Below are 14861 nucleotides of genomic sequence, written 5' to 3'. Positions count from 1 at the left end.
AGCACTCCTTTGCACTACATTTGACAGTCACCAACTAAAATACAATTCCTTTTTTTTTGACCGCATTATTTCAGCACTGCATATTTTTTTAATTTTCTAAGGTAAGAGAACATTGGCACCTCCACAGTGTGCAGACAGGGTGAACCACAGTGGTGAATCACAGAAGATGTTACAGTCTAGCAAAGACAAAAACCTAGATCCCCAGAACTCCCTGCTAGCACATTAGTCACTGAGCATTCTTCACTCTCCGTGTCCTTCCTAGCCTGACCTAATGAGTTCATTGTAACACAATCCTTACACCACTCACAGTTTTCACTGTACTATGGCTTTTTGCATCTTCCACTTAAATGTTCGTTTCGTGGTTTTGTGCTTCTCTTTATTCAGTATTCCTCACAAGAAGCAGAGATGTATGAACTTGACTTGAACTGATCCTCTCTTCCTTCTAAAAAAAAAAAAAACCTAAACAAAAAAAATACAGATAAATGAATAATAAAACAGGTTGCAGCACTTCAAAGGTGAAAAATCATGGTGTGTTATCAACACGACCTGACGAAAATGGTTGCCAAATCTGATTGTATTTAATATATCCCGTTATCAACAGCTGAAGAAGGGAAAGCTGCAGCCCTGGGAGCTGACTTTCTTAAAATGTCTTCTAAAATAATATAAAGAACACATAGGATTTTACAATATAAAAATCAGTAGGGTTGTAGCGCAATTCTAGATAATTTACCAGAAGAACTTGAGCTTTTTATACGTTTTTGAGCTATTCTGTGTAACATTATAAAAGCAATGTAATTATATAATTACTTGTATTTTAAAAAAATATAAAAGCAATACAATTACTTGTATTAGGATGTTTGAAATAAAGTTGTAGAAAGAATAGTCTCCTTGTTTATGTTTTATAGGTGCTTTCCATAAAATGGACACCATAAGATATTGGTTTGCTTTGGAATAATTAAGTATTTTTTAAATGACATAATGCATGTCATAACACATGCACAAAATGCTGTAAAACAATTTCCAGTTTGATTTAGTATTTTCACAAAAGGCAGGGATCTCAAGTGCGGAAGGATTTCCTTACATCAGTCAAACCCTTTCCCGGTCACAACAGTCCTTCAGCATCTGCTTGCTCTTCTAACCTGTTCCTAAGCTCCAATTGCTTGGGCAGAGTTATGCTTCCTGATGTAACAAGTGTAAATGCAAGTGCCTTCTTCAGCAAAGATGTCCTAAGTTGTCAGGACTTCCAAGGGAAAAACAACTTCACCTTGTTTTGGTTTGGTTTTTTTTTTTTTAAAAAAAAAAAAAAAAAAAAAGACTTACTGACCCCTCACCTAGGAACTCTGAACGAGCTGGCCATTTATAACAAAGTCAGATCAAAGGACAGAGATTTTGAAAACGATTAAATCTCCACAGGACTGTGAAAATAAGGGGTCAATTTAGACAGAGAGATCCAAAACCTTCAGCTAGAAAAAGCTGTAAAGTGAGTTCAGAACCTTCTGACGTCAACAAATCTGCACTCAAAGGAGACTTTGTAACATGTCAAGTGCAGGAAAAAGGTTTAATTGGCCCTGAGAGTCACCCATAAGATATACATTCGCAGAAAGCAAGATTTCTTTAGTTTACTAACTGCTTCAGGTTTTTCCCATTTTTAGTGAGATAAAATTTATAAAGAATAGTACACTATATTATCAAATATGATTAACAAAACACTGTAAGCCAATATAGTAATATCTATGTACATCCAGTATATCTATCATAGCCTAATAAAGCAAGATACTCAGTCAACAAAAACTGTACTTAAACTTATAGCAGGGAGCTGAATTAAGTAAGTAAAATTAAGAACACTGAATTAAGTCATGAGATCTGGGATGCAGCCTTCTTCATTAAAATCTTCAAGGACAAATGGGAAAAAAAAAGAAAAATCTTTTTGACTATCAGATTACAGGGTGGGAACATCAATATATGCATTTGTTTAGAAGTGTGTATGTGTGTGTGCACATACATACATATATACTCACACACAAAAAATACTTGAATTCATATTTATATACATGGATAAAAACTCCACCTGAAGTTTGAAAGCACTAGAACCACAAATGCTCTCCTCCCTTGTCTCAGACTCACATTTCACTCCTGTTTCTGCAGTCCACACAGTTCTCAGTGCACTTGTCTGAACAGTAGAATTGCAACAAAAAATTTAGGTCACACATTTTCCTTTAGCCTCCACTATTACCAAGACTTTCCTACCCAGAAACAAGGCTTGGGTTTCTGGAGGCAGAATTTTACTCCCAGTGTGAATAGGAAACTGTAACAATTACCTTGTTATTTTAAAATTGCATTGCCAGTAAACAAACAAAATAAGATTCATAAAGTTTGGTCTAGCAGGTCTAGACCATAATTACTAATACACACCTCCTGATCTATATTTTCAAGGATTACAGAAACAGTAGCAGCACAAGACAGGAGTTTAATAATTTTCCTCACGCTATTTTAGAAAGTGAGCTATTGATATTGGAACAAAAGCAGGCATTACTTCAAAGAGGATTGCCTTCCTCTCATGAATCTGTCAGGATTGCAGTGCAAGGTAAGTTGCTCTAATAAAATACAAACCTAACATGAACTATATCTGCAATTTCTAGAGACTAACGGGTACATTTCTGCTACCGAATACCAAATTTAAATGTCTTTAAATTGTCGAGAATACAAAATCATTGAAATTGCTGGGTTTTCATTTCCATAAGTGATGCATGCCATCAAGCTTTCAAAGAAAAGCTAACAGGGCTACTAAAGGTAGTATTAACAGTAGAGAGGTATCTATAGTTATTGTACTTCAAACCATAGCAGAATAGTTAATTTTATTACAAAAGCGTTGGAAAAGGCATTGATTCAGAAGTCACATTGGCTCTAAGACAACGCAAGATACTGAATGTAACGCTGCGACACTGAAGACTAAGGAAACACATAACTAAGAACCAAGTCTGAGAGCTTCCAGAGATAGTTTTGGGAGACACCTGCAGCTGTCACAGCTCATGGATTGAGGTGGAGACTGGCTGCAAGACTGTACTACCTACAGTAGCTGTTTCCAAAATGTGATAAACCTAGCCATTAGGGAAGTCATTTTGAAAAGATCAAAGCTCCCTTCTCACTTCAAGATTAAGGAAGAGGCAACTGCAACAAGAAGTACAAGTAGATAAACCTGCAGTTTAAAGAAAACCAACATCTTCCATCCTTGAAGCAACGAACGTCACTCAAAAAAACTTCACATGCAACACAAAATGCCTTTTCCTGTTTTTAAGGTTTGGCTGGCTATATCGTGACAAACCAAAATAATGAATATACATTCTTTGCTTCAGGCCATAATGGCTCATCTTTCACCACGATGTAATTTTCCCTTTTATCACATATTTTCTCCTTTTTGAGTCCCCCATCTCAGTTGTTCTGCTATCGAGGCACGAACTCAAAACATGCAATGACTAATCAAGGAGACCCTGTAGCTGCAATGCATCAAACCAATTTTGTTGACCATTCACAGGTCACTGCAACATCAGCTTCACACGCCTGTTTTAGAGACAAATGACAAACATGACCATTTCTCTCTCTAAGCTGCACGGGTATATCAGCTAGGCAAGCAGGAAAATAACTCCAGACTGCTGTTAAAAGTGTCAGTCCTCAAATTTGAAACTATATTCAAATAGCCTCAAATATAGCCAGCAATAAAATTTACTGGCCAAAGGATGAAGATGCCTAAGGTGTTTAAATCAACTTGTTTAACATAAAGTATTACCAGATAATGAACAGATAGCAAGTTATACAGCAGAGCCGATGTTCAATACCTGCGCCAAAATCCTACCCTGCTTGTTTTCTACCGCAAAAAAAAGCTGTTGATGTCATTTATTATATGCCATTTACTATATACACTTTATTTTTTAAACCACGATAATATGAAACATCATATTTATTAAGTAAAAGGACTGCATTTTCCACTGTAAGGGAAAAGAAGGTCGGAAAACCAGAACATAACTTATTTAGAATAAAATAGACTATTTCACTTGGAAGGGCTCTACAACAATCCATCTAGTCCAACTGCCTGACCACTTCACGGCTGACCAATGGTTAAAGCATGTTATTAAGGGCATTGTCCAAATGCTTCTTAAAACAGACAAGCTCGGGGCATTGACCACCTCTCCAGGAAGCCTGTTCCAGTGTTTGACCATGCTCTTGGTAAAGAAATGCTTCCTAATGTCCAGTCTAAACCTCCCCTGGTGCAGCTTTGAACCATTCCCACATGTCCTGTCACTGGGTACCAGGAAGAGCTCAACACCTCCCTCTCCACTTCACCTCCTCAGGAAGCTGTGGAGAGCCAAACCTCACTTCCCACTGAGCTTTTGGCAATCTGTTTCAATAATTTCCCAAACTAATGCAAGAATGTTGAAGATGAAATCCAGATGTGCTTGCATCCTAAAATTCAAATAGAAAACAGAAGGTAGATACCAGACCTAGAACTGAAAATGCAAGAAAACTCCTTTCCCAAATGTGATCAGAAACCAAGATGACAAATAAGGTTCTTCTCCAAACCATATATGGATTAAACTTAGAATACTGCAAAAATCCTGTCAGAAAATAAACTGCGTAACACTTGGGATGATATTAAAAAAGATCTAACTTTTTCAGCTCCTAACAACCATTATCCTGTGAAAATTAAGATAGTCCTGAAACCAATTATTAAAAATAATTGCCACTCATATAGGTAAATGATTACCAAGTGCTAATGAAGAACATAAAATAGACAGCTCGCTTGAAAAGGACAGAGAATTTTTTAATACCCATGTAAAAATAAAGACTAATGAGGACATCTCCTTTGGTATTGTCTAAAAACTAAAGGAAGTTTATACCCACATGCTTGTATACTTTAAAAACATCCTTTATATTGTCCTGTAATAATTTTTACCATTGCTTTAAAAAAAAAAAAAAATTAAAAATCCTGTTATTGCACAGGCTTTATGTAAAATATTAAGTACTAGGTAATTGATTACCCTCAATCTTATAATAGACAGCATATAAAACCCTAATATATTTTGTGAACATTTACGATCTGAAAAATTAAGAAGGCCAACAGAAATATCATTAGAAGACATTATTCTTCCCTCTACTTAAAAGCACCCACCAGGAGGATGCCACTGGGGATGGCTAAGCCCTCTCACTCAGTGCTCCGGCAGGCACCAACGCAGCCCCCTTGCAAAATCGTCAGGAACTCAGCCTGCGCTCCTCGTTACTGCAACAACACGTACGCAGCATTTCGCAGCACTGTTGCGCAGCCCTCTTTTTCACTCTCCTGAACTTCATCCTCTCCAATGCAATGCACTGAAAAAGAATTTCCTCAGCTATTGAGTTTCAGCATTTGATTTCTGTTGCCCTAAAATCCCAGGTATCACCAAACTGCTAGTATTGGAGTAGCCTTGTGCTTTTATCAAAGCATTTTAGTGTGGTGGAAGTCACTCCTAAAGAAGAATTATTTCTCTTAGGATAAGGATTAAACAGTTAAAGAGATTACTGCTGTACAGCTAGTGCTCTACAAATTATCAAAACTAAATCCACAAACTTTAAGGGATACCTGCCCTTTTTCAAAGACTAGGCACAGTAAAAAAAAAAAAAAAAAAAAAAAGTATGTTATACACTAATGAAAATATAAACACTTAAGAAACTATATTTATTTCAGAAATAAGACTAGATTATATTGTGTGGTATATTTAATGCATACTAATGAACTTTATCCCATTATTCAGCGATGGGGTAAGACACTGTTCTCTGTTTACAGCATTTTGCAGGAGCATATCAAGGACCTGGTATCTAAGGTTCTCAGAAACACTAAGAAACTACAAAAGACTGTCTGTTATAAGAAAGGTCTGCATTACTACACCACTGTAATAATTAACCTACTGGTAAAAAGACAAAAGCCACAGCAACATCTCAGAATTTTCAACTTAAACTGTGGGGGGAACAACACGTGGTTATAATATATAATTGGATAATTTGGTTCTTAAGCTTCAAGTCACCACTTCAGTCAAAAATTCTGTAAAGCAAATCACAAATCACAAGAAGTTGTTATTTCATGTGATTAGATGCCATTCTATTTTTAACACTACTGATTAACAGATGGAAGTGAAGTTTTTCCTTCAAAAGTGCTTTAGTCATCATAAAGTACCAACAAAGATGTTAATTAAACACATTTGTAGAACTACAAAAAAAAAAAAAAAGCATGATTTCATGTTTGTTCTCTACAGCTTTTTCTACAGCTCTCTGTCAAAATTACCAGTTATATCAACGTGTACATGTGTATGTCAGGATCAGGAAGAAAATGTACCAGTTCATCGCTACAACTTAAAACCCTTTTATCATGTTGGTATTGCCAATGCTATGTTTATATTAGTATGTCTGTACACATTTCCACAATTGTATATTGTGTTCACCACTTTTAAATTATTTCTGATGTGTGAATATCCTCATGTTTCAGTCCTTGCACCGGGATAAAGGCTCTTTGGAAGTAACAGCAAGTGTAAGAAAGACTGGACATAGCTCTTCTATTTGCTCTCCACATAAAATTCTTGAATAGCCTTGCTTAGCATTCCTTTAAAAACATTTTTTTTTCCTATGCAATTAATAATTTACACTGGAAAGGGTGTGTGTTTGTAAAGGATTGAGTGTGTAAAAATATACTAAACAGAATGATAACCGGTAGTTCGATATTCCAAATATTACCATATCTATATTTTATTTACCTACTTTACTCACAGTAAAAAAATACCTGCTGAAATCCCCACAAGTTTCTAAACTGAATCAATAAGCTTATCTAAATCACAGTGCCAGAAGTGAAGTCTAAAGAAGAGTTTAGTAAAGAGAACAAAAAGGGAACATATTATCCCCATCAGGTGCTAAATATAGAGAGCACAAACACTTCCTTCCAGTTGTGGCTGAAGGAAACCCTGTTTCCCTGTCCTGGTTCAAGCTAGAACCAAACCAATTCTCCATCCAGTGATTTTACTTTTCAGCTAAGTCTCTTCTAAGCGACTGCACTTTCTGAAGTTAACACCGTATTTTTTCAGACAGTGTCTGCTTCTAGAAGTGATAGCGCTTGATGTTTATAGTTAGCACTAAGGAATGGTGTGCAGAAAGGTTCTTGCTTATACTTGCTCCTATAGAAACCAAGGTCACTGCTAAATCCTGTGTGCCATGTTGGAGGATCGTAAGTGAAAGGGTTGTAAGTGAAACAGTCACGCCTGTGGGGAGGAGCAGACAGGAGAGGTGACTCAAACCCACCAAACAAAGTCTTCCATTCCATACACATCATACTCGGTGTAAAGCTGAGGGATCACAAGAGTTAAGCCCTCTTCTTCTATGGCCGGCATCCAAGGAGAACTCTGTCCATTCTCCTGCCTTCAATCCCAATCTGTGTGTTCCTGAACTCAGTTCTTGAATCCAGTTCCTGTATGCCTCTGAATCCAGTCTGGGACTTTCCCAGTGCCTGCCCTGCAGCATCAGTGGTGACATACCATCATTAGGGAAGTTCGATATTGGTTTTGTATATATTTGTAGATATTTCATTATTTTCTTATTAATATTATTATATTTTCTTTTTATTGTCACTGTTTTGTTAAAGCTGTTCTTTTTTCCAACCCATAAGTCCCTTGTTCTCTCTCCCTTCCCCTTCTGGGGAGGAAGAGGGGTTAATAGAGAGTGTCTGTCGTTCATTAGTGGCTGGCCCAGCCCTAACCCGTGACATTCCCCAAGATGAGCCAAGATTCCGAAGCACAGGACAAGCAGAGGTCATCTCTGGAGAAATGAACTGCGCTGAAACAGCACTTGATAATGAGAAGAACTTGTATCTTCTATCTTAAAACTACTGGACAGCACTTCATAAGAGATTATTAAAATAGTAAACATCTATATAGGGATGCTTTCCCTTTTCTCTGATCCTTCTACCCCAATTGCAATGTAACTTCATAGGAAGAGAACAGTCACTTTCTGCCGACGATCACTGAAGGAGAAAAGGACAAGCAAGTTTTATGCAAACTTCCCTTAAAATATTTTAAAGTTCCTATAGCAAAGGAAACTAATCAAGGATTTGGGATTAGTCTGAGTTCTGAACTTCTTTGATTATGACTCAATACAAATTCACCAAAACAAGCAAAAATGCTGACTTCCTCACAGGGTATTGACTGATAGGTTTACCTTGGACTAAGCACCAGACACTTTAAGAATATAACGTCCTCAAAGATACAGGTTTTCTTACATCACTTTTTTCGTATCCTGACTGTATCACATGACAATGGCATGATAATGGGATACCTCATCTGGCAGTAGCACCTATACAATATTCACCAGAAGTTTTGAGCTATTCCTCCCATCGCCATGAGATCAGTTTGAAGATAAGTTCTCATCTCCAAAGTAAACCACTTAAGAATTTACCACTGTAAACAAACATGACAGATAGCACATTGTGTCTTAACTATATAAAGCAAGCAAACGTGGTCTGCCAGATTCCTCAACCAAAAATACTTCTCACACCATTATGATCTTCAGCTGTGTACGCTAAGCCAATTCCCACTTCCAGTTACACCAAAGCAAAGTCAGCCTAAGTCCATTAACCAAATTATTTGAGTCGTTGGAAGACGAATCTGGCTGTATGCACGTGCACATACGTAACAGTGTCTATTTCTGAAATGATAGGACAGATCATCTCTGTGGCATTTATGTCAGAGCCATGACAGAGTGCTTTTCCCAGATGAATAAGTGACAGCAAGAAGGCTGTTTTCAATGGGAAGAGGAAGCCAAGAGCTGGCTTGTTTCCATGGAAACACTAGCAGCATCAGGCAGAACAGCTGTAGAGGAAAAGGCAGAAGTTCGGGAGGCAGAAATCTTGCTGATTTTACCTCACCAATATGTCAGTACCATCAGAGACCATCTACATTTAAGGTAGATCAAGCTAGTTTATGTTGAATATGTCACGCTACAATTATTAAGCTACAATTTCCAATTAAGACTTTTAAAAGCCAGCATGACAGAAGTAAATTAATAAAAATTACTTACAATGTGATTTAGTCAGCCCATTGTATACATATAGCTACAGAGTGTGTGACTACCTCTAACAGTGACGCATCATGATTTTTGTCATTAGGAACAAATCTTGCTGTTTCTTTAAAAACAACAGCTCCCATAGGCTAAATGGTTAAAGCAGGATGACTGGTTTTCACCAATTTAATCTAATGGACTCTTTTCCCACTTAAAAATAAATTCAGCACTTTGACTACCAACATGGCAAAAGGAATACCCTCTTTGCAGCTTCTTTATCAACCTTTATTATTTTCTTTGTATCATTTTCAGATAGATGTCTGCATAACTCAAAAATTATTCAATGGTAAAGTATACTTGCTTTCCTTGTTGAATAAAAGACAGAGTAAAGACTTCCACTTATAAATGAAAGGGCCTTTCTATTCATTAAGAAATCAAATAAACTTTGTTATTCACTATCAACCTACAAACATATATTCTGAGATTAACATATCTTCACCACTCTATTCACGAAATCTCAGACTATCCTAGCATGTGTTGCTTCCACCAAAAATAAAAACTGTCTTGCATCACAACAGCCAAAGCGCAAAAATATAAGTCACTCCAGCCATTTGCCGTAGTACACGACAGGTATCTAGGTACCTGGAGAAAATGTAAGCAAGCCACCAAATAAAGACGTAAGTTATCTTTGATAAGAATGCTCTCCAACATGATTTCTATAGCTTTAGCCTTTTGAGAGGATCTATAAAATCATATTTTCACCCTCTTCCATCTCATTCATTTCAGCTGATTCTTCCTACAACCAACCCTAGCAAATGTTCAAAGCTGGTGTAGATGTCACAGGACACTGAACAGAGCCTCTGACAATGAAACTTCACGTAAAGTAGTAGATGGGAACTTCGTATTTCCATCCAACAACACCACTCACGGCTCAAGTCCAACTCCTCATGTCAGGATGAAGCAGCATAAGATCAGTAATTTTAAGAACGTGTGCAAGGCATGAGTATCTTGATGCCTAGACTGCAAGGCTTTTGTCGTTTTATTTGCATTTCAGTGAATGCTTACTTTACAAATACTTTACAAATACTTGCTAATTAGTTTTTATCTTTCCCTTGTAAACCAACTAATTATGATCTCTCCTATAGATAAAGACCTTACAGTAAAGGGGTTGTGTAACTTGCCTTCAGCTGCTGCAGACAGTAAGGGTGTTGCAGGCAGCGCCTGCTGGCGTGCCCTGGGCCGCACCGACTCCGGCACTGCTGAGCTACCCAACTTCGCAGGCGCTGTCCCCATATCCACAAACAGATTTACAGGCTTCTCAGAAAGCAAAGGTTATACAGCTATGAACTTTGTGAATCCCAGGGCCGTTTCTGAGTTGCTGCACTAAGTACACGAGTAATCCATAATCCTTAGGAAAAATCAATGACAAATACTAATTACTCCTTTAAACAGCATCATGTTTCAACTATTATTCAAAAGTAAAAGGCCTTAAAAGCTTATTAATTTGAAATATGACATCTAAGACTAGCACTGACATTCTAGGTCCTGCTGGGCATCTGCAGACACTCTTTTGAACTCAGTGCTTAATTATGTCTCTTTTCCTTTCTTACAAACTATTTAGACGTATCTTTGTACTTTACACAAGCAAAACGAGTGCTTTGCACTTACGAGCCATCGAAAGATACCAAAATCATTTACAGATATTAACTAGCTAAACTCACAATACATGTTTGATTCAGATAAGATTCAGGTGTCTGTTTCAGAGATGCTTAAACCAGCGCGTCTCCTCCTATGACAGTATCTTATGCCAGTCACTTTCCATATCTACATAACAGCATTCTGTCAAACAGCAGTTTGTGAATGATTGCTCTATCAAGCCTGAAGTGAAAGGAGTACCGCTGTACTCTTTAATGTCATTTCACAGCCTATGAAAACTGAAACATTAAAATGAAAGCAGAAATAATATTCAGATGTAACTCCTGAACTAGGGAAACAAAGAAAAGTGTTGCAGGTTTCAAAGCAATTGTATGTACGTGGACTCAATTTTGTATTTACAAAAACCATGTTTAGTAGGTGTCGCTATCTGAATATCAAACTGCATACACTAAAGGCTGAAATATTTTTTTTTTAGAATCTCAAATAAAGTAAACCTTCTTGTCAACAAACTAGTCCCACTATTTATATAACATCACTGGATGGTCTTGCTAGAATAATCTTGTGCATGCACTATCCCCCAATAGGTTACCATGGCAACTTATATTTGAATTTCTATAAATTTCTATTTTTAGAGATCACAGTTTAGGATAAAGAAAATTACAGATATTAAGTACTATTTCATTAATAGAAAATATCCCATTTTTGTCATCATCATGCTTCCCAGAAAAGACACTGCTGAAGTTAAATCAGGCAGTAATGCTAAAAAAATAATTACCACAGTTATTAAGAAAGTTTACCACTAAGCAGCCTCACCATAATCTAAGTGGTGTATGAGTCAGTAGCTAACACTATGAGGCAAAGATTGATGTTCACAGAGTTTTGTCTTCATTTCAGTAAGGCCAGGATTTCACTCAAATGTTTTTAGAGTTAGTCATCATTTCAGCTGACACAAAACAAAAGTGTATTTGCCAGAATACTCAGAAAATAATGTCTTCGTTTCAGGTGTGGGAAAGTGTTGAGTTGACAGTAACGTCTCCGTTCCAAATTAAGGTTACCATCACCTTAAATTACTGTGTTCAAGAGTGCTTACTAAGTGCATGCTACTCCTTAAATACAAATTTACTTAATGCTTTAAAACTTGCCAGCAATTCTCAAAGTTGTCTCCCTACCTGAAAGATCAAGGGCAGAGTAGCAGCCTTGAAGGAAACGGAAACACTGGTTTAGACACTGTTGTTACAGCTCTGACACTGCCTTGCTCTGGCTGCCTGAGGTTGAAGTTAGAATATCATGTTTAAAACCAGTTTTTAAGTTATAAAAAGGTAAGTACCTTATCTTCTAAGAGATGAATATTGCCATGTCACAATTTTCTATTATAGTGTTAATACAGCATTCACTCTGCAAACTCAGAATACCTTTATCAGAGCCACTCACAGTTCAGGACGGGCTAGTACAGATGGAAAATTTGGAAAGCAAGTGCCTACAGGTTCTGTCAAAGAGCGGACCAAAGTGGACTGAAACCCAAGTGACAGCTACAACTCCAGGGTGCAATCGCAATCAGCATGCCTACCTTCCTATTTCTCCTGGCATCTTCCATTTAACATTTACCTTGCACTCCTCAGTTCTCCAGCAAAGTTGAGTGGAAAGATTCCCTGTTGTAAAAGCTGCAGATTCGATGCCATCAGCAACTTTCCACGAACCAGCAGGTGAAACACAACTTGCGGTGCAATCACCACGTGCGCTACTGTTCCGTCAGGTAACTGACAGCCAAATTTTCTTTAGGACTCAGACAGCTAAGATGCAAGCAATGTGAGTATGTCATTGACGAGCAAAGATAGACACTTCTGGTAGTTTTTCTTCAGAACTGATCCTTTATTAAAAATGTATTTCAAGCATCAGCTGGAGCCAACTATCAAGGGAAAACATATTGGTGGGCAACTTTCAGAAACATAAACAACGCTGTCGCTCAGCAAGTGACAGTAGTAACTACAAGGACTTTTGCTTTCTATTTAACTTACCTTACTAAGCTCCTAGGAGTTGCTAACTTTCACAGGAACTGCATCAGGCCACAGAGCACAATTCAGGAATTCTCTTAACCACACACTTATGGTCACATCCATTAGACTGCCAGTGCAATCAGTGGAACTGATCAGGAGATGACACCCACTGTAACTGCACTTCTGCAGGGTAACCCTTAGCTCTGAATACTTTATGGGAATCCTGGTAAATATGCTGCAAAACACTTATTAATGTTTTATAATCAAAGATTTCCAATTACAAGTTCTTTTCCTTGTATTGCGGACAGGATTTGCTGACAGTTGCTTTTTTTGTTGTTAAAATTTGAGGCACCGCTATATTATTTCTCTCAAAAGATTTACAACCATTTGTTCGCTCCAAAGCCCTGGGTTAGAAAAAGAACCCGCATCGCCACTACAACAGCAACTAGAAGATGGAACTAAAATCCAAATCCTCAAAGTAGAAAGTAGCATCAAAATCTAAAATCCCTATCTAAATAAAGAAAACTTAGCACAATCATTTACTGCCTTATACCCATACCCTCAGTCACAGAGTCGGTAAGGGTCACCCTGAGAAATCAATGGAGGAAGAGTCAGGGTGACCCCCCTGTCACACTTACTTTGCTGAACTCAGGTCATCTCCCAGCGCACACAGAGCGAAGCTGGGAAAGGGCTGAGGTCTCTCTCCTGCATCGCTATCACCACCTCACCCCACACCCGGAGACCACCGACAGCTGGGGGAGGGATGATGGCCTGATGGTGGGGCAGGCTGCTCCGGCTCCAAACGCATCTCCATGCAGGTGCTCAGAAAGGTCGAGGGTACTGTGGGCCTGGGTCTGCCCACACCCACACAAGACACACACGGGTGCCCCAGTGAGCGCACCTCCACGCCCCCCACCCGGGCCGGGGGGCTGAGCGTGGCTCCCTTGCAGGCTCCCACCTCACCCCATGTATGCTCCCTTGGGAGGACGCTGGCACGGCGGGACCCCCTCACCGCCTGACATCACCTGCAGGTGCAGAGGGGACACGCACCACCGCCCCACGGGGGGCCGACGTCACCCCCGCGCAGCAGCCCACCGAAGCATCGCCCACCCCGAGCGGGGCGAGCTTCCCCTCGCCGCCCCCCGCGCCTGCCTCCCACGCAGGGGACCGTGGCGCCCGCGCCCCTGGCAGCCCCTCGGCCTCCCCACCCGCCCCGGGCGGGAGCGCCGTCCGTCCGGCGGCGCTTACCCTGGCAGCCCGCGAGGAGTAGGGGTCCTCGAAGAGCGCCCAGACGCGGGGCTGCAGCCGCCGCCAGCGGCCGCCCTTGCCCTCGGCGGTCGCCCCCACGTCCTCGATGCCCAGCCTCTTGGCGGCCAGGTCGTCGTCGTCGCCGTCGGGAGGCGGCTCGCCCGTCAGCAGGTCGGGCGCTTCGAAGATGTCGAGGGCCTCCTCGGCGTCGCGGTGCTGGCGGTAGGTCATCCAGCAGCAAGGCTCCACGTCGGTCTCGTCGATGCCCCAGAAGGCCAGCTCCTCCTCGAAGAGCGGCCCGCAGACGTCGGCGGGGCAGTGCAGCTTGCCGGTGCGGTAGTAGTTGAGCACATAGGCGAAGACCCCCGGGTGCCGGTCGAAGAAAAACTCGCTGGCGCCGCCGCTGCCCCGGGGGCTGCAGCCGCTGCCGGGCTCCGGGCAGCCGCCCGCCGGCGGCGGCGGCGGGTTGGGGGGCGGCGGCGGCTCCTCGCCGCCCGGGGACTCGCTCTGGGATTCGCAGGCGAGCAGGGCCAGGCGGGTCCCCGGCAGGGTCTTCAGGGTGCTGCGGTAGGTCTCGTGCCGCGTGCCCCCCACGTTGAGGATCACCCTCTCGTTGTCCTCAAGCTTCCCCATCGCTCCGGGTCGGACATGACTGGGGAGGGCGCGGGGGGCGGCAGCGGGGGGGCAGCCGGGCGCGGGCAGGTCCGCGGGGGACGAGCTTCTGCCTTAAACGCAAACAGAAAGAAGAAATCGAGGAGAAGCCCCCCAAGCAACGCCGCGGGGGGGGGGGGGGGGGGGGGGGGGGGGGGGAGCTATTTCCCGCCATCACCGCCTGTCCCAGCCCCCTCCACCCACCCCGATCTCCCGCCGCCCCGCACCTCCGGGAGGGCTCTCCCG

General features: G+C 41.0%; 1 protein-coding gene across 7 annotated transcripts in view; it reads right to left on the bottom strand.

The window, feature by feature from the left end:
• KCNC2 (potassium voltage-gated channel subfamily C member 2) overlaps positions 1 to 14597 on the bottom strand; it is a 104979-nt gene extending 90382 nt beyond the window's left edge. For all 7 annotated transcript variants that reach the window (XM_086471664.1, XM_086471686.1, XM_086471699.1 and 4 more), the window contains exon 1: positions 13965 to 14597. In XM_086471664.1, coding sequence (XP_086327790.1) covers positions 13965 to 14597 — 633 coding nt within the window. The remainder of the gene's footprint in view (positions 1 to 13964) is intronic.
• Positions 14598 to 14861: the final 264 nt, after the last annotated feature.

This window comes from Leptosomus discolor, chromosome 1 (assembly GCF_034619465.1).
Source record: "Leptosomus discolor isolate bLepDis1 chromosome 1, bLepDis1.hap2, whole genome shotgun sequence".
Lineage (NCBI taxonomy): Eukaryota > Metazoa > Chordata > Aves > Leptosomiformes > Leptosomidae > Leptosomus > Leptosomus discolor.
Note: the sequence above shows the minus strand (reverse complement) of the source record. Positions and strands in the feature narration are given on the sequence as shown.